General features: G+C 47.1%; 3 protein-coding genes across 7 annotated transcripts; 1 reads left to right on the top strand and 2 right to left on the bottom strand.

Moving 5' to 3' along the window:
* The first annotated feature begins 1,215 nt into the window (after positions 1-1,215).
* LOC100283372 (uncharacterized) lies at positions 1,216-3,917 on the top strand. Of its 2 annotated transcripts, NM_001369661.1 has the most exons (7): positions 1,429-1,714; positions 2,322-2,389; positions 2,502-2,615; positions 2,725-2,887; positions 2,969-3,115; positions 3,192-3,252; positions 3,529-3,915. In NM_001369661.1, exons 1-6 carry the CDS (start codon positions 1,640-1,642, stop codon positions 3,216-3,218), a joined length of 594 nt encoding a protein of 197 aa, NP_001356590.1. In that variant the 5' UTR covers positions 1,429-1,639; the 3' UTR covers positions 3,219-3,252; positions 3,529-3,915. The 2 variants fall into 2 exon arrangements, with proteins under 2 accessions (XP_008668022.1, NP_001356590.1); XM_008669800.4 differs by lacking the exon at positions 2,502-2,615 and having other exon boundaries at positions 1,216-1,714; positions 3,529-3,917.
* A 223-nt stretch (positions 3,918-4,140) lies between these two features.
* On the bottom strand, positions 4,141-6,688 carry LOC100282403 (uncharacterized). 2 transcript variants are annotated; one of them, NM_001371864.1, is made up of 7 exons: positions 6,616-6,688; positions 6,070-6,546; positions 5,427-5,532; positions 5,233-5,336; positions 5,043-5,134; positions 4,854-4,951; positions 4,141-4,609 (listed from the first exon to the last, which is right to left on the bottom strand). In NM_001371864.1, exons 2-7 carry the CDS (start codon positions 6,486-6,488, stop codon positions 4,442-4,444), a joined length of 987 nt encoding a protein of 328 aa, NP_001358793.1. In that variant the 5' UTR covers positions 6,489-6,546; positions 6,616-6,688; the 3' UTR covers positions 4,141-4,441. The 2 variants fall into 2 exon arrangements, with proteins under 2 accessions (NP_001358793.1, NP_001358792.1); NM_001371863.1 differs by lacking the exon at positions 6,616-6,688 and having other exon boundaries at positions 4,142-4,609; positions 6,070-6,542.
* Positions 6,689-13,970: 7,282 nt separating this feature from the next.
* On the bottom strand, positions 13,971-24,067 carry LOC100282258 (uncharacterized). Of its 3 annotated transcripts, XM_008669736.3 has the most exons (8): positions 23,522-24,067; positions 23,118-23,401; positions 22,912-22,978; positions 21,665-21,784; positions 21,025-21,117; positions 20,806-20,941; positions 14,509-14,649; positions 13,971-14,411 (listed from the first exon to the last, which is right to left on the bottom strand). In XM_008669736.3, the coding sequence occupies exons 2-8, from the start codon at positions 23,234-23,236 to the stop codon at positions 14,353-14,355; spliced, it is 735 nt and encodes a 244-aa protein (XP_008667958.1). In that variant the 5' UTR covers positions 23,237-23,401; positions 23,522-24,067; the 3' UTR covers positions 13,971-14,352. The 3 variants fall into 3 exon arrangements, with proteins under 3 accessions (XP_008667958.1, XP_008667959.1, NP_001148642.1); XM_008669737.3 differs by having other exon boundaries at positions 22,912-23,019; positions 23,118-23,965; NM_001155170.1 differs by lacking the exon at positions 23,522-24,067 and having other exon boundaries at positions 13,980-14,411; positions 23,118-23,480.
* Between the last annotated feature and the right edge of the window lie 3,537 nt (positions 24,068-27,604).

The following is a 27,604-nucleotide window of genomic DNA, read 5'->3' as shown; positions in this document are numbered from 1 at the left end:
AGATTTTCTTATTCATTCTAGATTTCATTTGATCGTACTACTTGTCACTTAAGTAATGGACATGAGCAGTTTTTCTGCAGATTTGACTGAATCAATGATAAAAGGTTTAGTGTTTGGCATTCTTACTTCTAATAGCCCCAATCTAAAGTGATTGGTGTTGATAATCATGCAATTTTTTCTTCGTGTTTCTATTTCTCCTGTATGCTCTAGGCATATTGTGCACTAACATTTTATCAAATGATAATCTATGTGTCGTTGCAACGTACGTGCAACTAACTAGTAATAATACTAATCATGGACACAACCTCCTGTCGAGATAACTACTCATGACATAGCTTCCATTCGTGATTGTAGATTTGGATCGATTTTGTTCTTATGCGCTTCACCCCACTGCCATGCCCGGAGATCCCACACCACTACATCAGCCAGGTTCTTGGTGTAGAGCGCCTGCTTTGCCTCCATGGGCCCTCGTTGAAATAGCACACCCTGCAGAGCATGCCGACACATGAGCTCCTTGGGCATGCTGCAGAGAGGACAACAGAGGCGACAAAGAAATGATGTCGTGGTGGAAGATGGACGGGACAGACTCGAAACCATAGTCTACCAGGCTTTTCGCCCCCAACTTGGTGTCATCGAACGCCTGCAACCCGTGCCAGTGGTCGTCGATGTAAACATTGTCCTTGGTGGCGGTCGAAGCCATTTTTGCAGCGATGGGCAGGGGGCCTTCGGTCAGCGGGGGAGAGGACGCGTGACGACGAGGAGTGGGACCAGCTGAGGCATAGGAGGAGCGGCAGCGACGACGGATAGGATTGGGAGAACAAGGGCGTGCGGAAAGTTGCGCACGGAAGGATAGTTTTTTCGCACGCGGGAAGATGGGGTCAATAAATAGGATCTATTGGAGGGTTGTTTTATTTTATTTTTCCTAAATTAAATATTCAGGAATATTGGGATCAGTTAGAGCATCTCTAAACGACTAGCTAAATGGTCTGTCAAGCCAAATTTTGGCTATTGATTTACTAAACAACGAAATAACTATCCAACAAACTAGTTATCAGACTCACCAATCTATCTGACTTTTCAAATTGGCTTCTTCACTGGTACTTGGCTAGCCACTTTGACTAGCCAAACTAGATATATATTGTGTTGGACTGAGAGATGCTACATATAGAATGTAATATTTATGATAAGTTAAATAAATAGTTAAATAAAGAGTTAAAAATGAAGAGTCATTTGAGATGCTCTTATACCTATTTTAGCCTCGCAGAAGCCTTGTAGTTATAGAGTAGAGAAACAGGGAAAAGGAAAAAGAAAAAAACCCTAAAAAAGATATGGAGAAAAAGGAAAAAAAACCACAAGCCCAATCAGCCCAACACGTTAAACCTAACTGCCTCTCCTGTCTCCCAGTCTCTCGCCGCTCGCCTCTCAGCCGCCGCGTGCCTCCCAGTCTCCCGCCCTCGCCTCTCTCTTCCTCTCCTCTCTCCCTGCGCGCCGCCGCCGTGCCTCGCCTTGCCCAGAGACTAAGGCGCCAGGATAGTATAAATTTAGTTCACGTGATTGTGGACTTCTCGCCTTTTGGATTCAACATTTTCTGCTTCTCAGCTCTGGAATACAGAAGTGCCATTGTGGGCTCAAGAGGATAATGTACGGGAGGCGTGCATCGCAGCTGCTGAAGGAGATCGACTCCTCTGAGGCTGGCCAGCTCGTGCCATTCAACGTAATTCCAGCTTCTGTACTCACTTGTGGTTACGAATTTGGAATCATAGGGAATGCTGCTTGTATCTCGTTTATGTCTATTACAAGCCGCAATTTTGTATTATCTGATGTGTTCTGTGTTCGATGGGTGAATTGAGTGTCGAAAAACTCCTATATCCTCAGTTGAAAGTTTTACTTTACTTCCGTGGTAGTCTGGTAGCACCTCAAAAATCATAAACCGTCAGATCAAATATTGTTGGTTTGGCTGACAGATGTGCCTGCAATTGTGTGCCTTTTAAATTCTTCTCCCTTCTAAACATGTTAGTTAGTACGTGCCATCTAGATTTGGAAAAAAATCATATGGGACCTGGTTTAATTCTCTATCAAGTTAAACCCTACCCATACATATGAATTTAGATAAAAAAAGATCACTACATGTTTCATTAATTCATAATCATATTTTTACCATGTGGGTACTACTTTGTCATTATATAGTGCCAGAAAACCTAAAATGGTTCGAAATATTTTATACGTACTACTTTTCCATTGTCAGAGGCAGCGTGACTTTGATAGCCACAGTTCCTTTTTAGTTTCTTTGGTACATAACATGCAATCTCTGAAATGTGCAGAGTGACGTGTTTGATCAAGTGATTAGAGAGTGCAATGAGCACAACTCACAATTTCAATCGTTGATCAGGTAAATTTTACCCTACTAGAATGTTGGGTTGCTGACCATCTTGATTCAAATTTACCCTGATTGATAGGCGTTTCAAATGCACAGTTTACTGACTAGGCCTGGTTTAGTACAGGAAAATGGTGGAGCAAAACTTAGATATCGAGACAACTAGAAATGAAGATCACTATGGTGCAGCTATCCACCATCTTTCCCTGCTCCGTAACAAAAGATGCCTTATGGCTTACATGTACAAAACTAAAAGTTCACAGCTGAGCTAACTTTCTGTTTTATGCTGATAATACATGATTAAAATTGAATTCGTGTGTACTGAAGCTGAAAGAATTACATCCAAACAGGTACAACCGAGCAGAAGTTATCCAGAGTTTTAGATGGAAAATTGGCCCTGTGCTTCCTCATGACATACAAGAAAAGCTCCATTTCTCAGAAAAGGAGTACTTCAAGAACCACTCTGCAGCCATTAAATCATACATATCAGAGATGGATATAGATTTGACAGTGGTACGGAGTTTTTTCCCCTTTTTCTATTTCTTATGCTTTCTTAGGGATGAAATCCCAGACTCCTTATACCTTTTATTACAGGACATGGTTCCTCCCAAGGATCCTTACATTCAGGTTCGGGTGCTGGAGGACATTGGTGAAGTATCGCTCGGTGACCATTCTGTGTCATTGACCAAGAACTCACTCCATTTCCTAAGGCGCACAGACGCTGAACAGTTTATATCACAGGTTTGCTCTCTGTTTCTTTGTGATGACCTTGTATCACTGTCCCCTTTGGTGATAATATGATGCGAGCTTACTACAGGGTCTTATGGAAGAATTTCTGGAGTAGGGATCACATGTATGAATGTATGATGGTACAATAGGTATGACTCATCATTGCATTTTTTATCTTACTTGAGATGTGTTTTCAGTGGTGCGGTAGTTCTGTAGTGTTCTTCAAGGGCCAAAGCTTACTTCTCTTAGATCAGTAAAGACATGATATTCCGTGCATATGGTTTGTTCCGCCGTTGCAGCTAAGCGCATAGATATTCGGTTTAGGGTGTTTATAGGTACCAACTTTGAAGTGTCTCCTGTACTTGGACCTGCTTCTTAAACTACGCATGTGTGAGCAGTGAGCTGATTATCTATTTATCTTTCAGGATGGTGCACTGCCCTCGTTCTCCCCAGCGATGCTGCCTGATGCCCTATTTGCAACAATGAAAAGACGCGTTCTGTACCAAGGAGCTTCTTAACTAGTCGCTGGACGATGATTTCGAAAGTTGTGCAGGCAGTCCTATACTAGATTCATTGCCTCTATTTACATGTGGATGACTTTTAGTTAGTGTGCCATCCAAGAAAGCAGATGTTGCAAACATTGTAACTTGTGTATTAACATTGGTTTTGCTGGTAGATTTCATATTTGTGTTTCCAAGATTCCATGTAATCAAGAAAAAAAATGAAATCTTGGTTGAAACAGTCTTTCACAGTGAGGAGTTAGTTTCATTTTATAGCTAACATGCAAGAGACAATATGTCTAGTTAACATTTCATCTATTTCTCCATTAATTGCTTGCCTCATCATCTAAACTGTTGACATGTCACATCATTTATTAATGAGAATGAAACCTTTATAAAACTGTCATTGAGAAACTTGATTCTCTTTTGTATTTCTTGCACTCAATGTGGTAATTAGGACAGACCACTTGTGTCTGTATGTATCACCTACCTAGGAGATGCTTGATTGGAAACCACCAGACGATGATGCTAGTTATATGTCCGCACATCCTTTTCTTCCCATTTGGGCTTGCATTGGTGTCCAGCATGATTCTTTTGATTAAAGCAATACATGTATCTTCCCAACACTAATACTATCCTTTGACAACTGGTTCGATGAGGACGATAAAACAACTCATCTGATTTCAGAGAGGGCACCACGTACGCAAACAACCTGCCTGATTTCCCACACGTCACACATGACACTAAGATACACCATATGTGCCGTATGGGCTTTAGGATACAGCTAGCATGTTTCTTGGCAGATGACACCTTCAAGCATATCCGTATATTCGTGTTATCAGTTTGCCTGGTTCATAAAAGACCAGCTCGAAGGGCACAAGTCATGTGCCGTGTTCCCGTCCTCGTCCTTGATCCGAAGATCAGCATGATGCTTGACAAGCAACTCTGCAATGTCTTCTCTTTCACAAACAGCAGCATAGTGGAGTGCCGTTTGCCCTTCATTGTCCTGAACGTGGAAGAGACGGTTAAGTTCAGGTGCCGTTTGCCCAAATGACTAAAGAGACTGTGGCTGAACTTTCAAGCTCTATATGGTATGCTGAACTACTGACAGCGATCAAGTGCCGTAATGAGCATAGCAACATGTTTGATGCAAACAAACCAGATGCACTTCACCCAGCTGTATGATTACCCATCAAATAAATCTATCATTAACAGTATAACACGATGAGTATACAGCAATTCCAATTTACCTTAGCATTCAGATCTGCATTTGCATTTGCAAGAACCTCGACAGCACTAAGATGGCCACGATCAACAGCCCAGTGCAACGGACTTCTACCTTCGGTATCTGAGAATACCATAAACAGACCATGTTTGAATGAATTATGGTTATAAGCACAGCATAAGCATTAGATGGTTTATAGTTTGCAAACACAAACCTCTCACGTTGACCTCAACACCAGCTGCCAGAAGCTTCACTATGTCATCAGTCGCCCCTTCCCTTGCTGAAACATGGATGTCACCAAGTTCTCTGCACGTCCATTTAAGTTTGTTCCAATTACAAACACTAGTCCAAGGCAGGTAACATCTATAGCATGTAAAGACACCCATGAGGGAAACACCACTTACGATTCATTTCCTTCGTCTTCCTCATACATTAAACTGCTAAACACAGGTCCCATGGGCCCCTTTGAAGCTGATGCGGAAGCAATGCTATCTTCATCTTTCCTTTTCTGAAATTATCATGTCATGAAAAAGCCAACACTGTCACGAGGATTACTGTTGCGGCAAGAGTGAGGTGAATAAGGACCTACAGAACTTACCGCACTTGCACCTGCATCCCAGTTAGGGAATAGGTCCTGAACAATTGTGATGTACCCTTGCATAGCTTCTTCTGTAGGCATAGCACCCAGCTTATGCCAAGCATTCCTGGCATATTCAGATGGCATATGGACAATGTTAAACTGAACTAGTTTTTTTTTTCAAAAAAAAAAAAAAACAACGAGCACAGGCAGAGAGTGAAGCCAACAGTGGTATGCTGATAATATCAGTTAGCTGGAAGCAGTCAATCCGTGAGTTCAAGTGCTTGCAAATAATCGAAACACAGAATAGCATCTGCACACTGAAAAACCTAAGCACTGCAGAGGTTATGCAGCATGGTGACCAGGGCACTCTTGGACGCAAAGCAAAGACACAAGATCAAAGTCGTTTTATGCTCAGGCAACACTAGCACGAATGATCAGCGTACAAACAGGGCCAATAGTTAAGGATTATGACTAAATTGTGCGTGAGATAGAAGCATCATATATTATGTTTACTTCCTATGGGCCATGGGACTGATCTGAAGTCGTTGTAAACTAAATTTGAACCGAAGCGAATGAACATAGATAGGGAAAAAACGCACGAAATTCAAAAAATAGACCAGCAGAATCTAGCACGAGGAAGAGGGGATGGGCTGGAATCTACCATTTGGCACGGGCCTTGAGCTTGAGCGCGGACGGCTGGGGCGCGGTGCAGGGCCCCTCGGTGGCGATCTTGTAGAGGCCGTAGAGGCGCAGCTGCGCTTCCTCGGGGACGCTGGTGCCGGAGGCGGCGGAGGCCGCGATGAAGGCGGAGGCGGCGCTGAACTCCTCATCGAGCTCGGTGCTCTCCACGCCCTCCCAGTCGCTGTCGCTGCCGCTGCCTCCGTCGGTGGAGCCGTAGTGGGAGGGGACGGGAGGCGCGGCTGCGGCGGCGGCGGCAGTGGGGGAGGTCGGAGGGGAGCGCGTGATGCGGAGGTTGTCCTCCTTGAAGGCGATCACGGTGGAGATGAGCTTGGCGACCAGGAAGGCGAAGAGGAGGCCGATGGCCGCCGCTTGGCCCAGCTCCTGCCAGTCCCCGGCCATGGCGGTGACCTAGACGCGGCGGTGCGGTGACTCTGTGTTGGAGTTGGGGTGTGGGAGACTGGGGGAAGGAAGAAAGGTGAGAAAGTAAAAAAGAGGAAAGTGCTAGGGACTAAAACGTTAAAATCACCTGTGCTTACTACCGATCGGTGACGCAGAAGCGGACCCTAGGATTCTAGGAGCGAGCACGCCCCACGAAGGAGTGTTGAGAACTACTTTAATAGATTCATTCTCTTCCCTTTCATCCGCAGACCGCAGAAGTTGTAGAAAATATATATATCTCATTCTAAAAACATCACAAAGGAAATACACGAGAGATAATATGTATGGTTAGGTCTATAGCCTTTTTTTTTCTATCTTCACTATTGTATTATAAAGGGTACAAGATCTTTATATAGATGAAGTGAGAGCAACGACTGCTATGCAAGCAGTCTTTTTTTGCAAGCGTGCAAGCAAACCACCTGATTCATTAGATCATGATCCAACCGTAGGTCACATTTAACACTTAAACCCTTCCACCACCAGCTCAATATTTTTTATAAAAAAACTCCTAACAAACTATGGTTGTATCTGTGTTTGGATCGTAATCTAATGGACCAGATGGTTTGCTTGCACGCTTGCAAATAAGGACTGCTTGCATAGCAGTCATTGACTGAAGTGAGACCCTCATGAGCAATTCAGTATTTGACCACAGTGGCAGATCTACAACCCGGGCCACCAGGTCCATGGCCTGGCGCTTAATCCATGTAAGTATATAAGTCTCTATTTATACGGTATAAAATAGTTAAAATAAAATGGAGAGAAAGAAATTTAGTAGATTTGGGTCGGGTCATAGAAAAATTCTGGATCCGCCCCTGATTGCCCACATAACCTCGTTAAAACTCTCAAAAACCCGGTGGAAAAAAATACGGAGAAAGAGCGCATGATGATGCATATTGCATTTGCACTTTGTTGACTCGTTAAAAACCTCATGTCAGAAACTTCAGAAAAAACTCACTAAGGGAAAAAGTACAACTATTTTCATTAGGACAGATTGCGATCATCTGGATCTGGATTGCATCGAATCTTCTACAAGTGCTAACTTAGAAATATGCTCCCCTGGTCCTTGCAAAACTGTCTCAATATGGTAAAATACCTTCTTCAGGAAGTATATGCACAAAGAGATTTAGCAAACGAATTGCCTATTGTTGCAAGGATTATATTAGGAACTTCACCTCAACTCGCTTATAGGATACACGAGGTAAGTGCACGTGTCAACATAAATAGGCCACTTTTACTAGTGGTGTTCGATCAACTGGTTCTACATATTTGATAGAAACTTCCATAAAGGTTTATAAATTGATCATCAAACAACGTCTTCAGGGCATATAATATGACATTCGATGTCTCACAATTGTGATCAGTATTAAGCATTCATCCCCCTAACGATGACATCTGTCAAAGTCGTTATCCCTCGTGACTCAAACATATTCTTCAAGATATGTGTTTCATTGCTCATCTGAAATAATGAGGATGGATGATGTTAGGGTGCTATAATTTTCTATCTTACACCATAATGTAAACATAGTTGTATAAAGCAAATAACTTATCCTTCCAAAGGACTTAGGAAATAATATAGTTGTAATAATATATATTCTAAATATGACTCATCGTTATGGCATTCATTCATTACAACTTCTGTGATGGTGTAACAAAAGTCCATCGAAGATCAGACAAAATCCATCAAGGATTCTTTATCGATAAGATGCATCGTTATAGTCTATTATTTTGGCATAATGGGGATATTTTGCCAGTAACATCTAAACCTTCTAGATTTTACAATCAGGGCTTTAGAGGACACCACAATTCCACATCTAGTGGATATACCATGAGTACAACTCGTGGAATGCACATGTGCTTATTCGACAAACTTTAAATCATTTGGTACCTCATCCTATTCCTCTTGGGTCTATATGGGTCTTTATCCCTTTATCGGGATTAACAAATTTCGGTGCTCAACTCAGACTTTATTTCTTCTAAAAAGGTTCCATCAAGGAATTATAATCTTAACTAGGAGATGTTCTATCTACATAGGAGAGTGACCATTCATCAGGAATGTATTATTAGTAAAATATTTATATGTTGCATATTTATAATTCAAAAATATGAGTCCTCTAAGGATCTCATGATGGATCTTCAGAATCATTTAACTACATATTTCAATTCATGGCATTTGCCAGATATATTACATAGTAGAACAATATTTATTCAACACATATGTGGGGATGAGTCTTTGAAAGTTGCCTAGAGGGGTGAATAGGCGAAACCTAGAAATTATAAACTTTGAACACAAACTTTACCCAACGTTAGCATTAGAATGAGTAATAATGAAATCAGAGATAGTTCTTGCTATGAGTTGCTCAATCAATGTGGATAACTTTAGGAGCTAACTCAAAAACGATTGAAAGCAAGAGAACTTAGAGAAAGGGGAGAGGAAGAATCAAATCGCAATACAAGATTAGCACAAAGACATGGGCGATTTGTTTTCTGAGGTTCAGTTCAAAAGAACCTACTCCCCGTTGAGGATGCCATGTAGGTCGGGTCTCTTTCAACCATTTCCCTCCATCAACAGTCACTTAGACTAGTTGAATACTTCTTCTTAATCTCGAGGATCACTTAAACCCTGCAAGGATCACCACACAATTATGTGTCTCTTGCTAGCTTTACCAGTGACTTGAGAGTTTAGAAGGAGATGAGGAAAGCACGATCAAGAAAGCCAAGCAACAAGAAAAACACAAGATCACACTCTCTCTAGACTTTCAAAGGCACTAATCACTAACGATCACTAGTCACAGTTATGGCACTTGGAGGAGCTTGGAAGCTTTGAATATGTCTTTGGATGAAATTTTTGCTCTTGTATTGGATGAGGATGAATGGAATGCTTGGATGAAGTGAATGGAGGTGGTTGGGGTTGTATTTATAGCCACCAACCACTTCCTAGTTGTTGCCTACTTTCTACCAACCGCGGACGATCCGCGCTCCTGGCCCGAACGGTCCGCCCCTGCACATCAACGGCTAAAATCACAACGATTATCAATAATTGCTATATCAACAGCTATAAGTGCATTAAATGCGTCGTCAGATGTCAGATAAAGCAGTTGTAGACGGCTCGGTCGTGCACCCCGGATGGTCCGCGAGGACACTAAAAATGAATTTTACCGAATCCGGCACCTTCGGGGTTCTCTACTTTTCAATGGTTGGATGGTCCGCGCCTGAGAGTCGGACGGTCCGAGCTTGGTCCTGGACGGTTCTCTTCTCTCCTTCGTATTGTCCGTAGTAGAAATGTGAGTTCATCGGAGGAGAGTTATTATAGACCATGTGAATCTGCAATTAGAATGTATGTTTTGACTAAGGTCGATGGATCATATTCGTAGGCGTCCTCGCAGAATAGATTAAATGCCAATAAGTCAAATGAGAATATGATATTAATCCCGAGTATATCCACATCTACATCAAGTAGAAGCATTCAATGGTTACTCCTCAATGATTTCTGGCAAACTCCATATACACATGAGTAGAGACCGAACAATAGGTTCAGTTTGGTTTTTTGTGCATTTTATATAATATTGAGACATTACACTAGATGGGCATCTATCTCTCCCTAATATCGAGATGTTCTAAAAGTATACAAATAAAATCACCAACCATAATCATCCAGTTGTGGCCAATGTACGCTATTGTGGTGGTTTATTTTCTTGTGAACCAACGGGCGAGAAAACCCCCAGCCAAAACAGTATCATACAATATAAATTGAAACAGAGCGAGTACTTTCTCGTGAACCAACAAGTACGGGAGAAAAAGAAAACCAGCCAAAACATAAACAAAAAACGAAAAGAGACTATAAAAACGAGGAAGTATTTAAAAGAATTTAAACCAAGAAACTTCTCGCAATCCAATAGTAGATAGAGGTACTAAAGGGCTTGTTTGAAAGCATCCGGTTTTTAATAAACTGGTTTATAGAAACTTGGGTGCTTCCAAACATATCGGTTTATGCTCCAGTTTTCTAGAAATTGTATTTCCAGTTTCTAAGAAACCAAGAAACCAGTCTTCTCTAGATAAAACCAGTTTTTGCCTGGTAAATTACACATTGCCCTTAATTAGTTTGGTAGAAATTACAGTGATTACCATCGCTTGTAGGCTTATACCCAATAATGTTAGACTTGTCTTTGTGTATAGAAAAAGCTAAAACTAGTTTTCAAGAAACTGATTCCAAACGCGCACACCCAGTTTTTTTCCTATAAACCAGTTTATAAAAAAATAATTAGAAACAAGTTTCTTAAAAACCCGAGTGCTTCCAAATAGCCCCTAATATAAGATAAGAAAGTTAAGTTTTTTTTTTGTTTAAACACCTCAAAGACTATCAAAATCAAGATGAATGAAGACTTTACTCCTCGAAGATTAGGTTGTCTCCAGCAGATCCTCTATCTCATCTCCTATTGCTTCCCATATTTCAAACTTCAATCTGTAAGCAGTGTCATCTACAGTTATACATCCTCTATTTTACACTATCGCTGGAGACAGTCTTATAACGATCAAATCACAAGGTAATGCGGGCTAGGTCTAGCTTGCGCCCAAATCGACTAGTACATTGTACATGGTCTAAAAACAAGAAACAAAACTCCAAGCTGGCACAATAAACCAACAAGGCTTTTGGCCTAGCTACTTGCACCTTTTCGGCCCAGCAAAGCACCACATTTTCCCTTTGTTCTATTTCTTCACAGTAAGTGTCGCATTGCCTTGCGTTTAGTCCCACCTCGGCGCCGCTGCCAAGCGAGGATGAGCTAACCGCTTATATAAGAAAGCCTCAGGCCGACGTTACTCCATACTTACCTTGACGGGGTTGATGGGCAATCAAGAAGGCTTATTGTTGGGATTGATTGACACGTGGCCAGGTGGGACCAAACACTAGGGAAAAGGGGTATTCAGGTGCTCAACAAAACAATAGATAGAGAATTGTAGCGTCTCGTTAAGTGTGTCCCATCAATGTATAGTCGTTTGGGAGTATTTATAGGTAACCAGGTGGGTGGGTGTGCCCTTCCAAGTACTATTATCCTCTCGGTTACCTGCTAAAGCCCCGAAATATTCCCCATACGGGATCATTATGGCGATGTTAAGTCACCTTCCAAGTACTATTATCCTCTCGGTTACCTGCTACAGCCCCGAAATATTCCCACCCCTACGGAGTCATTATGGGTCATTACGACAATGTTAAGTACAGCCTCATCAAATACACAGTAAACCCTACCAGAGGAAGGGGCTTACAAATTGGCCCGAATGATAGCAAGACGTAGCATGGGCCCCGCCATTGGACGGTGCGGTCCTCGCCCGTGCATGGCACCCTTCGCTCTAAGTCGCTAGGTCTTCGATCTTCGCCAAGGCTGCAGCTCGGAACCGTACGAGCTGGCGGGGGTTGCCTTCGCGAGGTCACGAGGAGCCCCCCACTTTAAACGGTAGAACCCTTCGCTTCGGACCTTTCGATGGTTCTTGAACATGGACCTCGACGTTGATAACGGTTGAAGTACCCTTCGCCTCCTGTGTCTGCGATAGAACCTGTCCATTTGATGTTAGTGGGCGTCATAATTTGTGGTAGAGGGGTACACGTTCGCATGCCCCTGCCAATTCTGTTATAATTTTGCTCTCTAATTTCTTTTTATACAAAACAGTAAATATTTGATACAGTAAATAAATGCTAAAACCAGGTTTGATGTTGCATCTAGAACAAAAGTAGTTGACTTCTAGCATACGTAGAAGCCTTAGTAGCATTGAATAAAACATGTATCTATACTACTTTATTAAGACCCTAAGGTCCGCGTCCACACCTCCCACGCCCCCGCCCCCTCCGCCCCTGCCGCTCGTTCCTCGCCCCCACCGCACGATCCTAGTCCCACACCCCCGCCGCTGCCACCACCATCAAGGCGCGATGCCCGCCTCTAGAGAGTAGAGACTGCTCCGTCCCTCGCGCCCTTCTCCCCTCTGTCTCGCAGTCGCAGCCCACGACAAACCCTAACCCTAGATCGATGTCGTCAGCTCGATGGTCATGGCATGCTTCACCTTCTTCTCGCCGAACCCGCCGTCGCACGGCTTCTCCGCATTGCGAGCGCCCCGACCTCCTCCACCACTGCTTCTACTGCTCGCGGCGGTGGAGGCACGTTTGTGGTGGAGCGCTTCACCTTCTCGTCGATCTCGCCATCGCACGGGATCTCAGCATCGCATGCGGCACAGGTGAGGACACTGAGGCCGCAACACCTGTCGAAGAGGCGAGCGACGGGCACGAGGTAGCGAAGGAGGAGTGGAAGGTCAGCCCCGGGCCCAAGTCATCTAGGCCGCTGCGGCGGAGCGCACCCAGGTGAAGACGGTGGAGCACGTGCCATGTGAAGACGACAGAGTGTGCGACCAAGATGGAGGCCACGGCAGTAGCGGCAGCTGACGTCAAATCTGAGGTCGAGTCTAAATGTGGCCGGAGGATCCCTGAGATTGCCGCGCTCGTGACGACCAGAGATCTGTGCCTGCGATGGCCGGAGATTCGTGCACGTCCCCCTGTAGATCCGTGCCACGCTGAGCCCCTCCTCAAGTGGTCCAACAACGACATCGATGAGTTCATCGCCTTCGATTCGGTCTACGGGCCCCAGGTCGGTGCTCCCCTCCCCCGCTAATTTAGGTCCAATGAGTTCATCGCCTTGTATCTCAATCACGACTCGCCCGAGGCCAACCTCGGATGGGAGACGCAGTCACGACTCCTCAAGGCCACCCTCGGGCAAGAGACGCAGTTAGGACTCGCCCGAGGCCAACCTCGGGCGAGAGACGCAGTCACGCCTCGCCCGAGGCCAACCTTAGGCGAGAGACGCAGTCACCTCGGACAGGAGATGTTAGCGCCTCGCCCGAGGCCACCCTCAGGCCTCAGGTGGGAGACACAGTCACGTCTCGGGCGAGAGAACACATTCACGGCTTGCCCGAGGCCGCCCTCGGGCCGGAGATGCAGTCACAGCTCGCCTAAGGCCATCCCCCGGCGGGAGACGCAGTCACGCCCACGCCTCACCCGAGGCCATCTCCAGGCGGGAGACACAATCACGGCTCGGGCGAGAGACGAAGTCACGCCTCGTCCAAGGCTAACTTCGAGCGGGAGACACAGTCATGCCTCACCCGAGGCCACCCTCGGGCGAGAGAAAGCATTCACAGCTCGCACGAGACCACCCTCGAACGGGAGACGCAATCACGCATCGCATAAGGCCACCCTCAGGCAAAAGACGCAAGGTTCTTATAACTAATATTTATAAATGACACTTCTTTACAATCCTAATGGCTAATATTTTGCAGGTTCTTATGACATGGAAATTCAACGGTTTAAATGATGTAACAAGTCTACCATGCCGCTTCAAAAACATAGACATGCTTAGGTCATAAGCATTTAACAAATAGTTTGTGTTTCGTTGCAACACATGTGCACCATACTAGTTGTAACATAAAATGGGAAACTTCTCAGATATATGTAGCAGCTGCTTAATGTTCCTTTCTCATGTACAGGACAAGTTATACCACATACTGTATGCTAAAAGAACTATGATGACCGAAGCAGTTCAGAAAATCTCTCGACCAGAGGTAGACAAGTAGCCGCAGGAAGGATTACATTTCCAATCTAGTATGCTTCTGGAAGCAATTACATGTAGCATTTACCTGTGCCAGATGGCCAATAATATCTCCAGTCATTCTTGAATTGAATTAGCCCAAATAATATCTGGTGTCAATCAATAACAAGACTGGGGAAAAGCTCCAAGCAAGCAAGCTGCGGGCACTATGGGTAAGCAACATGAATCAGGTAAAGAACAACAAGCTACATGTTCTCAAAGATACTGACGACCTCTCGAGTGTCTACACCACATGCAGTAAAACCTGCTAGATAAGTTATTGGTTAATGGCGTATAAATACATGGCGTAATAATTATATACGGGAGAACTGAAGAGGGAAAGCGGGGAGCTGTGGCAGTACCCTTATCCAGTGTTTGTCGCTTGTTGCCTCTCACACTGCTCGTGTTCCAAACCTGTTGATCTACCAAACACCTGATCTCAGTCCTTTTCTTGTTCATATCTATTATTTTCTGCCGCAATGCCGGTATTGCCTTCACAAGGTCTGCAGGTTCAGCACAGTTGAATAGGCACGCTTTCTGATTCGGTAACTAGATTGACTGTAGGTAGAATTGATAAATGGTAGAAGCGCTATCTAGATTAAGGCTCCATATGTACTCTTATTTTATTATTACTTTTGTCACACATTCCATAGCAATATTTGGTTTACATGAGATAGAAGACTAGAGGGCATCAAATGAAAATAAGCGACAGAATCCACAATTCTGTAGAAGCTCTATCTAGATTAAGCTCCATATAACTTTTTTTATTTGTGTCACACGTTCTGTAGCAAATATTGAGATTTACATGAAATAGAAGACTAGAGAACATCAAATAAAATAAGTGGCAGAATCTACAATTTTTTGACCAGTTTTCTTGCTAAAGCTAGCACATGGGAGCAGAAAACTGCAATGGCTTTTTTTCCCACAACGTAAAACTCCTTCCAGTTTGCACTTTGCAGTGTGCAAAAATTTAATGTTTTGGAGAATGACAGTCGAGAAAGCATAGCTTTGACCACTACTTTCTATTAGAATACAGCTGACCATCCTAACAAATTTATGTTTTTTATAAAAGTACTTCCAAGACAAATCTATGCATAAGATAAATTTGTAAACTAAACTTTCAAATTCATCTATAACCAAAGTTTTAAGAGTTGAACCCACACCAGCATTGAAGAATTGCAACATGGTATGGAATTGTCAAACAAGTGTCATGTGGGGTCTCCCCTACACCCGAAGACGGCGCGCAAGGGAGGTTCGACGAGCTGCTAAGCACGCCGCGTCCAGGTCCAGCGCGCCCCAGGAAGGAAACCAGGAACAGATTAGTGGCTAGAATAGAAAGAGAAGGAATTAGATCCTAAAGTTTAGGAGGAGTTTGTTTCCATTCGGTTAGCAAGCCAAGGCTACTTATCTCTGTAATCGGCACTTGATGAAGGCAAGCAAGAATTAAGCCCTCCAGTCTTCTTCCTCCTTTCTCTACCAAGCCGACGGCACAGGGGGGTATAACCCTGCCGGCGAAGACGACCGAGACTACGAGTTGCGGAGTCGAGGGTCAGCTACCCTAGGAACTAACGCCCTTGACAACCTGGTATCACGGTCACGTCGATCCTCTTCAACCCATTCCGATCATTCCTCCACAGCGGCCACGCCCAACCCCAGCCCTCCACCATCACCACAGTCATCCACTGCCCCCGCCCCACAGCCGCCAGCCATGGTCGATCCCACTATGAAGGATGTGATGGAGATGCTCAAGTCCATCACCACAGAGATGTACACCATGAAGGCCGACATGGCCACTCTGAAGGAGAAGCCGGCTTCGACGTTGGACACCACCGTCGTCGGCCGCCCGGAGGGGCCACGCGATCTTGATCACCCCCCAAATTGCAGAAACTAGATTTCCCCCACTACGATGGCAAGTCCAACCCCATGCTCTTCATTAGCAGGTGTGAATCGTATTTCCGCCAGAAGCGCACCATGCCAGAGGAACGCGTCTAGATGGCGTCGTACAATCTCGAGGACGTCGCCCAGCTCTAGTTCATTCAACTCCAAGAGGACGAGGGCACGCCGCCGTGGGGTCGTCTCAAGGACCTTCTGAGCCTGCGGTTTGGGTCGTTGTTGGCTTGTTGCACTCTGCCCCTCTGTACGCCAATCGCTTCCAGGCCCTCCTGCAACAAGCGGGCCATCTGGAGAACCAGCGCGTCCAACCCTTCACAAGGGGGCTCCTGCCGCTGCTGAGCCACGTCGTCCGGATCCATAACCCTGAAACGCTGGCAGTGACTATGAGTCTAGCCCGACAGGTGGAGTTGATGGAGTTGGCACAGCCGGTCCTGGCTTCCGTGGCTGCTCGGTCGGCGTCTCGCGCCGTTTTGCCGGCCACCGCACCACGTCAAGCGCCGCCCATGCCACAGGCGCCACCTCTCCTGGCCCTGCCTGCGCCTCCGGCCGATGCCACCCAACTCGGCGCGGATCGACAACCTAGGCGCCGCCTCTGCAGGGAGGAACAGGAGGAGCGCCGCCGCCTCGGGCTCTGCTTCAACTGCAACGAAAAGTATTTTCGGGGCCACAACCGCACATGCTGCCGCATCTTCTACGTGGAAGGGGTCGAGCTCGACGCCGCAGATGCCGCCCCCGAGGCTGTTGACCCCGCCGCAGACGCCACGGTCCTCTCCCTGCATGTCGTCGTGGGTGTCCAGGCCTGTGGCACGATGCAGATCCGGGTGAAGGTGGGTGCGGCGACTCTGGTCGCTCTCCTCAACACCGGTTCAACACACAATTTCATCGGCGAGGAGGCGACTGTCCGCACGAGCCTACAGATCCGGGCTCGCCCACTGCTCACGGCGCGGGTGGCCAACGGGGAGCGCATCGCGTGCCCGGGCGTCATGCCCCAGGCGCCGATCTCCATCGAGGGCGTTCTGTTCTGTGTCGACCTCTACATCATGCCACTGGCAGGCTTCGATCTGGTCCTCGGGACGCAGTGGATTTCCACCTTAGGCCCGATCGTTTGGGACATCACCAACCGCACCATGCAGTTCCAGCTCCAAGGATGCACGGTCCGCTGGTCCGAAACACGTCAACCGCGACGTCAGCCCTCGACGTCACCATCGACAGCGACCAGCTCCTCGACGCACTGCTGGCTCACTTCGCCGACATCTTCGCCGAGCCCACGGGTCTACTTCCCCAACGAGGCCGCGACCACCGCATCATCCCCGTTCCCGGCGCGGCTCCGGTAGCAGTCCGACCATACCGGTACCCAGCGGCTCACAAGGATGAGCTCGAGCGGCAGTGCACAACCATGATCGACCAAGGCATCGTGCGACACAGCGACTCGGCATTCTCCTTGCGGGTCCTCATCAAGAAGCCCGACGGGTCGTGGCGGTTCTGCGTCGACTACCATGCACTGAATGCGCTCACCGTCAAGGACGCATTCCCCATCCCCGTCGTCAACGAGATGCTGGACGAGCTCAATGGCGCCCGGTTCTTCACCAAGCTGGACCTCCGTTCGGGTTATCACCAAGTGCGCATGAGGGCCGATGATGTCCACAAGACGGCCTTCCACACCCATGACGGCTTGTACGAGTTCCTAGTGATGTTGTTCGGCCTCTGCAACGCTCCGACGACCTTACAAGCTCTCATGAACGACGTCTTGAGGCCCTTCCTTCGCCGATTTGTCCTTGTGTTTTTTGATGACATCTTGATATACAGCTCCACCTGGGCGGACCATCTGCGCCACCTTTGCACCGTGCTAGCGATATTCCGGCAGCACCAATTGTTCGTCAAGCAGTCCAAGTGTGCCTTCAGGGTCCCCTCCGTCGCCTACCTCGGGCATGTGATCTCCGAGTCCGGGGTGGCCATGGACCCCGCTAAGGTGCAGGCAGTTCACGACTGGCCTCAACCACGCTCGGCGCACGCGGTTCGAGGTTTCATGGGGCTGGTCGGCTACTACCGCAAGTTTGTCCACGACTACGGCACCATCGCCGCCCCGCTGACCGCGCTCTTGAAGAAAGAGGGCTTCGCGTGGTCAGAGGAGGCGGCTGCGGCCTTCGACGCGCTCAAGGCAGCGGTCACCACGTCGTTGGTCTTGGCCCTTCAGGACTTCACAAAGTCGTTCGTGGTGTAATGCGACGCCTCCACGCACGGCTTTGGCGCGGTGCTCATCTAGGAGGCGCACCCCATCGCCTTCTTCAGCAGGCCTGTGGCACCACGACATCGGTCGCTTGCGGCCTATGAGCGAGAGCTGATCGGTCTGGTCCACGTCGTCCGCCATTTGAGGCCATACCTCTGGGGCAGGCGCTTCACAGTCCGGACGGACCACTACAGCCTGAAATTCCTCCTCGATCAGCGCCTCTCCACTATTCCGCAGCACCAATGGGTGGGGAAGCTGCTCGGCTTCGACTTCGACGTGGAATACAAGCCGGGGTCTCAGAACGTCGTGGCGGACGACTTATCTCGCAGGGACAGGCAAGAGGAGGGAGTTGTCTTGGCAGTCTCAGCGCCGCGGTTCGACTACATCACACGCCTGAGGCACGAGCAGGAGGCCAATCCCGCCCTACTGGCCCTCCGGGGCGAGGTCGCGGCCGGCACCCGTGACGATCCCTAGGCCATCGTCGTTTCGTCGACAACCTGCTCACCTACAACGGCAGGCTCTACGTCCCTCTGTCATCACCTCTCCTCTAGGATATCTTGGCCGTCGTACATGGTGATAGCCACGAAGGCGTACAACGCACCCTCCACCACCTCCGGCGCGACTTCACTTTCCCAACATGTGCTGCATCGTCCAGGACTTCGGCCGCTCCTGCTTCACCTGTCAACGCTGCAAGACCGAGCGCCTCCACCCGGCCGACCTCCTGCTACCGCTACCAGTCTCGTCGGGTGTCTAGACGGACATCGGCATGGATTTCATCGAGGCACTGCCGCGTGTTCGATGGAAATCCGTCATCCTCACCGTGGTGGATCGCTTCAGCAAGTATTGTCATTTCATTGCCTTAGCTCACCCATACGCTGCTGAATCGGTGGCCCAGGCGTTCTTCTCCGACATTGTCCGCCTCCATGGCGTGCCCCAGTCGATCGTCTCGGACCGAGGCCCCATCTTCACGTCTACTTTCTGGAGCGAGCTGATGCGCTTAACGGGCATTAAGCAACACATGTCCTCAGCGCTCCATCCGCAATCGGATGGCCAGATGGAGGCCGCCAACCGCGTCATCGGCATTTACTTGCGCTGCTTCACCGGAGATCGCCCGCGCGAGTGGCTTCGTTGGCTGTCGTGGGCCGAGTACACCTACAACACCGCCTACCAGTCTTCACGATGCGACACTCCGTTCCGGGTGGTCTACGGCCGCGACCCGCCATCCATCCGATCATATGAGGCTGGCGACACTAGGGTGGCTGCGGTCGCCAAGACGATGGCAGAGCGCGAGGAGTTCCTGGCCGAGGTCCACGGCCGCCTGGAACAAGCTCAAGCAGTTCAGAAGCGCCACTACGACAAGTCCCACGGGCCGGTCACATATGTCGTGGGTGACTGGGTCCTGCTGCGGCTGCGCAATCGGCCGATTGCTTCTTTGTCCCAGGCACCGAAGGGGAAGCTCCAGCCTCGCTTCTTCGGACCGTACCGCATCTCGGAGATGATCAATGAGGTAGTTGTACGGTTGGAACTACCGGCCCAGGCCAAGCTCCATGACGTCTTCCATGTCGGCCTCTTCAAGAAATGGGTGGGCGCACCGCCGAACGCTCCTCCTCCGCTGCCCAAGTTGCACCATGGGGTGTTGGTGCCTGCTCCAGAGCGTGCGGTGCGCTACCGCGTGGCTCGTGGCGTTCAACAGGTGCTGGTGCGCTGGAAGGGCGAGCCGGTTTCTGCAGCTACATGGGAAGACCTGGACGTCTTCACCGCCAAGTACCCGTCCTTTCAGCTCAAGGACAAGCTGGTCGTCGAGGGGGGGAGATGTCATGTGGGGTCTCCACTACACCCGAAGACGGCGCACCAGGGACGTTCGACGGGCTGCTGAGCGCGCCGCATCCAAGTCCAGCGCGCCCCAGGAAGGAAACCAGGAACAAATTAGTCGCTAGAATAGAAAGAGAAGGAATTAGAACCTAAAGTTTAGGAGGAGTTTGTTTCCATTCGGTTAGCAAGCCAAGGCTACTTATCTCTGTAATCGGCACTTGAGGAAGGCAAGCAAGAATTTAGCCCTCTAGTCTTCTTCCTCCTTTCTCTACCAAGCCGACGACACGGGGGTATAACCCTGCCGGCGAAGACGGACCGAGACTACGAGTTGCGGAGTCGAGGGCCAGCTACCCTAGGAACTAACGCCCTTGACACAAGGCACGAAAGCAAATCTTCAACATGAAGGCATAAGGTTGTCATAACACAACATCATAACGCCAAGGCCCAGAACTAGTTAGTATAAACAATTGAGCATGTTTCAAGCTCTGATCAGGTCGATAAGACAGTTAATTCCCTAAGTCCTTGCTGTAAGGAAAACTAATAATATCACTTGCCATCAAACGTTAAGATTGTAGCATTGGTGTCAATATAAAACTTTTGCGTTGGTGTCAATATAAAACTGCAGCATAGGTGAACCAGATAAGCATGTTCAACTTCAGAAAAACTAGACAGAACTCATTCTTTTATTTTTGTATTCAACTACGAAGTACTGCATACTATGCCGTACCTTCAAATCCCTGCATTAACTTGTCTTCAAACAACTTTTGTATCTCAGAGATTGAAGAATCAAGTTTTCTTTTGTGCATACTTTGCCTTTCCAATGACGACATCTCTCTTTCAAGATTTTCAGACTCCTTGTTAGCCTGGTGAAAAGTAAGAAATACTGGCAATTGCTACAGAAATCTAGATATATTATAAGGTGATTCATTACAGCTAAGGTGATTACACTTTCGAGCTTTCTCCTTAAGGAGTCAAGTTCCAAATCCAAATCTGAATCTGAAGTCCCATTTTTGTGTGATTCTTTTGCACAAGAACTATCCTGAAAAAGTCATTTACATTGCATTAACATTCTTAGATGAGGGAATGAAGAAAACGTGAAATAAATCATCACTACATTCATTAACAAAAGATATGCAGGTTCAACAACAAAAGTCAAGCTTAACCGATATTGCATATAGATTGGTAATTTTCAAGCTCAGTGTGAATAATGGTATTTCAATTATGGCATTCACCAGAAAGGGCAGAAACACTGGTTTCAACAACATAAAATTTGCAAGTCTGTAAGATTCCTGAAACTATATTCAGTTAAACAAAACACAGTATTTCATCCCCCTTCTCATGAAAACTAATCCAGCAGTTAAGATGATCAAACCAATATTGAATCCACAACCTCTTCATTTTTTGTCACTGTACAAGAGTGTGTGGGCATCTGTAATTAAATGTCTACTGCTCATATCAATAAAGATGCATCACTTTTCTAAATTATGAACCTTCATGAACACAAATGAAACTTTTACACATTATGAATGTAACTTAAGCTTAAGCATGCTGGAGTGAAATCTTTAACGTTAGGATAAGGCACGTACATTTTCATCGGCCACAAAACCTTCAGGTACATCGAAGCAATGTCGAAGGCAGAATTTCTCCCAGTTGGCCATTCTCTTGTCCAGTCGATCCTTTACGACATGGTGAACAGCATTTAATCCCTGCAGAAAAAACATAGAGATACTTCTACTTATCATAATGGTTCAGCTGGTCCAAAAAATGGAACAAGAGTTTGCAGCATTAACAAATGTAATGAAATGCCTTTTAGAAGAGATGTGATAATAAATGGCAGCATGCGTAAGTTAAATAAATTAACTACCAAATGTAAATCATGTTATGGAGCTAGCAATGCACAAGTAAAACTGACTAAAACATTCGAAGCAGATCACCCAAGCATCTAAGTACAATGTTATGGTTGGAAGCTCAGTCCACTGTTAGATCCCAATGCACGTAATGAAGTCATGCATTTTTTTAGTTCTCGGTTTCTTCACCGCAATGCTACGCAAACAAGCAGAAACTGAAATGTGGGTCGCAGCACTTAGCGAATCAGCTAATAGTCTCCACTCCACTACATAAGGAACATCCAGGGAAGCTGATGACATGCGGGAGGAATATGAATCGAGGTGCAGTGTAGAACAACTTCCATGTTCCGTTGCTTTTCACCATGTTCTGGAACTTCATTTCATTCAGTATCCATGTACACTTGAAATTTGGCAGAGAAGAAACGTATCGAGTCTCAGCCTCTCAGGGCATGAGGGCATCAGCGCACATCAGTAGCCAGCTTATTAGTGGGTTGGAATAAACTAGCAGACAACCAACTATTTGTTCCATATATCCAACCAACGAACTGAGCAGCATCGAATCATGATGCGGGAATCTGTCACCAGGGCCGGGCCTGATGCATGTGCCACAAGTGCGACCGCGCAGGGTCCAAAATTCTGAGGGGCCTAAAAAACTTCTTAGCTCAGTAGTAAGCCTAAATAATATGCATCAATGAACAGACTAACATTACACCATCTAAGCTGAACTCAGTTAGCAGCTAGACTATTGCTCTTCCAACGCATCTATTAATACGTATGTTTATTTATATACTCTATTACAATATAATTTCGTAAAAATAGATAGATTTAAAAGAATTATCTAGTAAACCTTTTGCAATTCAGAATACATAAATTATATTATAATGTAATTTTAATTATATTTTTTCTATAAAATAAGACCTCTTTTGAAGTTTAGTACAGGGCCTCTGAATTTGTCGGCCCGCCGCCCGCCCCTGTCTGTCACTTACCCGCTGGAGATCCATGGCCTTCTCTGCAGCCTTGGCGGCGCCGACGACCCCTGGTGCGGCCGCTGCCCTGGAGAGGAGAAGCGACGGTAACATGGCAAGTTAACAAGCCTGCGAGCCGGTGGCGAAGGAAGGGAGAGAGACCGGCTTAAATTACGCGCAGTGATTCGAGGTAGAGCGATAAGGAATTAAGGAGGGAACTTCTTAACTGGAGACAGTACTCGAAGGCCTCGGCGCTGATGTCGGCGATGATGCCGTGGACCTCGTTGACGAAAAGCTGCGGGCTCAGCCCCAGCGCCGCCGCCGCGCTCTCGTCGCCGTCTTCCATCACCCCGCTTCTTCTTCCGAGTCTTGTGCGGTTGGATTGTGGATTTGTGGGGGGGCCTGGCAGGCAGATCTGAGTGCGGAGTGCCGGGTTGAGGGTTTTCAAAATTTGCGCTCGGGAGAAACTAGCTCTGTTCGGACTTTGGAATCGTCGCTATCCTTCCAATTTCTCATTAAACAAAAAGAAACTAAGACAACTTGATTCTGACATTACATCATCATCCATATGTTGTAAAGATGTTCATTATGATCACTTTTATTACACGACGTCTTTGATATCTATACTTACTGTATTAAGGTTGTAAGGGTAGTATGCCTCCACTAGTTCTGCCTCGAACCAATCTGGACCGTCCATCTATATCCATCAAATCAACACCTTCCGTCTGTGCGTCGCGCCTCCTCTCCATTTCCTCCGCCTCCTCTCCAGCGCGACTAGCGAGGCCTGCGCGCCGGTGCAGAAGGCCTCGAACAAGGGTTGCATGTGCGCCGGGAACGGGGGAGGGGGAGTCGTGCGCGGGCACGTCCAGCGCGTGGAAACACACCGTCGCGGGGTCGGGGCCCAGCCGTGCAGGCGCGCGCGGGCCTCCCTGAGGTGCGGCTCCGGCGCGGCGAAGTGGATAGGAAACCCCCGCCATGCGAGGAGCGGGGACAGCTGCAGCAACTGGTTCAGGTGACCCTGCGCCGGGAACGACACCGTCACGATGGCCACGGCGGCGGAATCCATCCGTCGAGCTAGGGCGCGGCCTTGGATTGGATCTGATCGTGATGCGAGACCCAGACTCCGAGAGCCTGGTCCCGGCGTCGGCGAGCGTGCTCGTTTAGTAATCCTTTTTCTTTAGGATTTCTTTTTTAATGCAAAAATATTGGAAAAGTTACCATGCCATTGCTAGCCCCACTCCATTGTCGTGTGATGAAAACTGAAGGAGGAAAAGTAAGGTGTTCAGTCCAGGTCAGGCCCGGATATATATCTATATCTATACTACTATATATACTACTATACTATACTAGGTCCGTGCCCGTGCGTTGCCACGAGAGTAAAAAATAGTATAAAACATAGATATTACAATACCTGTGTGTTGCAACGGTATATAAATTGTTCAACAAAATATTAGTGCACAATGATTACATGAAAGCAAACAACACAAATTACCATCGCCCTTACTATCTTACAAACTCCATGTGTGGCTCTCACTGCGTGTCTGGTGGTGGCACCCCACACCATGGCACCGGCACGAAGGAGTTGAGATCTGCAGATGTGGGCCTCGTGCACTACTGCCTAGAGGCGAGCGAAGGGAGGGCGGCACACATCCCATTTTCTACTTGGGTCTATTAAGGACATGCTTAGTAGCTCCAAAAAAAGTTGTTGTGGCATAAGAAGAATTAGAAAATTAAAATAGTTAATCGAAGATGTTGTGGTTTATGTTATTTCAGTATCAAAGATGGCGGACAATCTTTTGTATCCGTAAAATAAAAAGGGCCACATCCTTCAGCCACAAATTGATAGTAAAGAAGTTGTCTGCCATGAGCCTTGAACGAGTAATAGTAAAACTTATTTGTTCAAATTAAACAGATGCAACATACCAGTGATTGGTTCATAGTAACCTTGCCAGTTGTCACTGATGTCTTTATTTTTATCTAATCTATAACTCTTTGAATTTGAATTTCTAGTACTTTGAAGTCGCTAGGTCTGTGCTCTCATATGCAACTAAACATTCACATATAGTTTTAGCCTTCTTGATCTTCACAGGTAAAACAAATTAAAAATAAGGCAAAAAGACATCGCCTTCTAGGCTGCCAATCGGGTGAGAAAAAGAGGGTACCAGCTCAATGTGGCGGGTTGTAAATCTAAATTCTAAGGTGAGCAAGCATCACCACGTAGAAGCTCATGTAGAAGCTGTTGAAGTCAACTACAACCCGCTAGCTCTAGGACTAATGATCTTTTATTTTTATGAGTTGTAGCCAAAGTGTCGCTAGAAAGTAAATCCATAATTTCAGTGGCTGATAGTTTATTTATTGTTAGACCCAAAAAACAAGGATTAGAGCAAGAGCGTTGTAGAGTCGTCTAACCAATTTCCAAAGTTTATCTCTGACACATACTAACAACCTCCACGAACTCCACCATTTGTTGCTCCTCTAGCAACATTCGGAAGGCAACAGTGACAGCGGTGGACACGTTGGCATCGAGCATCTCAATTGTGGGGACACGCACGCGCTTGATATCTTGGGAGAACTTGAGCACAAAGGGCAGCCCGCGCTTGCTGACATCACAACAGTTTTTAAAATTCGGAGTCTGAAATGTAGCATAAACCACAAGTGTGCCAAAATGGAGACATAAAAGTCTGTTCCCCAATGCATTACACAAGAAAAGCATGATGATATGTGAAACCTGGCACACGGAGACATTTTTCAATGGTTGGAATCATGCGAGTTTTAGAGCAATGTGATAGGAAAAATAAGCAAGGTTAGAAGGGACTTGGAACTACATGTCCTGTCTTGTACCTACCAGCCTACATAAACATGTTAGTCCTGGAGAGCTTTCACACGGGAGGTCAGCTCTCTGACTTCATTCTTGAGGCGCTCAGGGTTGCAGAAGGAATCAACAAATGGTGTCCATCGAGTTATTCGTTGCAGATAATTGTTAGCAGCTAAATAGCTAGGACCAAGCTTTTCTTGGCTCCTGCACCACGTTTTCATCTGTTCTTCTCTGATCTGAAAGCTGCATGAATTAGCCCTGCATTTCTATACAGGTTGTACAGTCCTGTTACTTCAGCTATATAGTTCACCTGGCAAATATGCATCACGAAGTTTCCTTTCTTCGCAGCCATACCTTCATGAGTCTCGACACCGTCATGCCATGAAGCGGACCCGTGGCTCAGGAGTCAGGAGGGCGGTTCCTCAACACAAAGCAGCAGCTCCAGGAGCAGAACCAGCAGTACCAGGCGTCGAGTGGTTCAATGTGCTCAAAGACCATTGGCAGCAGCATAATCTCCCTGATAGTCGCCTAGAGGGGGGGTGAATAGGGCGAAACTGAAATTTTCAAATATAAACACAACTACAAGCCGGGGTTAGCGTTAGTAATAATAAATGAGTTCGCAAGAGATGGCGCAAAACAAATCACAAGCAAATAAGGAGAGTGACACGTGGATTTGTTTTACCGAGGTTCGGTTCTTGCAAACCTACTCCCCGTTGAGGAGGCCACAAAGGCCGGGTCTCTTTCAACCCTTCCCTCTCTCAAACGGTCCCTCGGACCGAGTGAGCTTTCCTTCTTCTCAATCAACCGGGAACAAAACTTCCCCGCAAGGGCCACCACACAATCGGTGCCTCTTGCCTCGGTTACAATTGAGTGTTGATCACAAGAGCAAAAGAGAAAGAAAGAATGCGATCCAAGCGCAAGAGCTCAAAAGAACACGGCAAATCTCTCTCGCTAGTCACTAAAGGCTTGAGTGGAATTGGAGAGGATTTGATCTCTTTGTATGTGTCTAGAATTGAATGCCTAGCTCTTGTAAGTGGTTAGAAGTTGGAAAACTTGGATGGCAATGAATGTGGGGTGGTTGGGGTATTTATAGCCCCAACCACCAAAAGTGACCGTTGGCTGGAGGCGTCTGCTCGATGGCGCACCGGACAGTCCGGTGCACACCGGACAGTCCGGTGCCCCTGCCACGTCATCACTGCCGTTGGATTCTAGCCGTTGGAGCTTCTGACTTGTGGGCCCGCCTGGGTGTCCGGTGCACACCGGACATGCACTGTTTGATGTCCGGTGCACCGGTATGGGCAGCCCTGACGTCTGTGCGCGCTGCGCGCGCATTTAATGCTGCACAGAGAGCCGTTGGCGCCGCAGAGAGCCGTTGCTCCGCTGGCACACCGGACAGTCCGGTGCACACCGGACAGTCCGGTGAATTATAGCGGAGCGGCTGTCGCGCGAACCCGAGGCTGATGAGTTCAGGAGGCCGAGCTTCCTTGGAGCACCGGACATGTCCGGTGCACACCGGACAGTCCGGTGAATTATAGCGCGCCGACTTCCGAGAATTCCCGAGAGTGAAGAGTTGGAGTCTGAGTCCCCTGGTGCACCGGACAGGTACTGTTCATTGTCCGGTGGCACACCGGACAGTCTGGTGCGCCAGACCAGGGGTGCCCTCGGTTGCCCCTTTGCTCCTTTATTGAATCCAAAACTTGGTCTTTTTATTGGCTGAGTGTGAACCTTTTACACCTGTATAATCTATACACTTGGGCAAACTAGTTAGTCCAAAGATTTGTGTTGGGCAATTCAACCACCAAAATTATATAGGAACTAGGTGTAAGCCTAATTCCCTTTCAATCTCCCCCTTTTTGGTGATTGATGCCAACACAAACCAAAGCAAATATAGAAGTGCAT

The sequence above is a fragment of the Zea mays genome, chromosome 2, assembly GCF_902167145.1.
Source record: "Zea mays cultivar B73 chromosome 2, Zm-B73-REFERENCE-NAM-5.0, whole genome shotgun sequence".
Lineage (NCBI taxonomy): Eukaryota > Viridiplantae > Streptophyta > Magnoliopsida > Poales > Poaceae > Zea > Zea mays.
The sequence above is the reverse complement of the archived record's forward strand: the minus strand, read 5'-3'. Positions and strand labels throughout refer to the sequence as shown.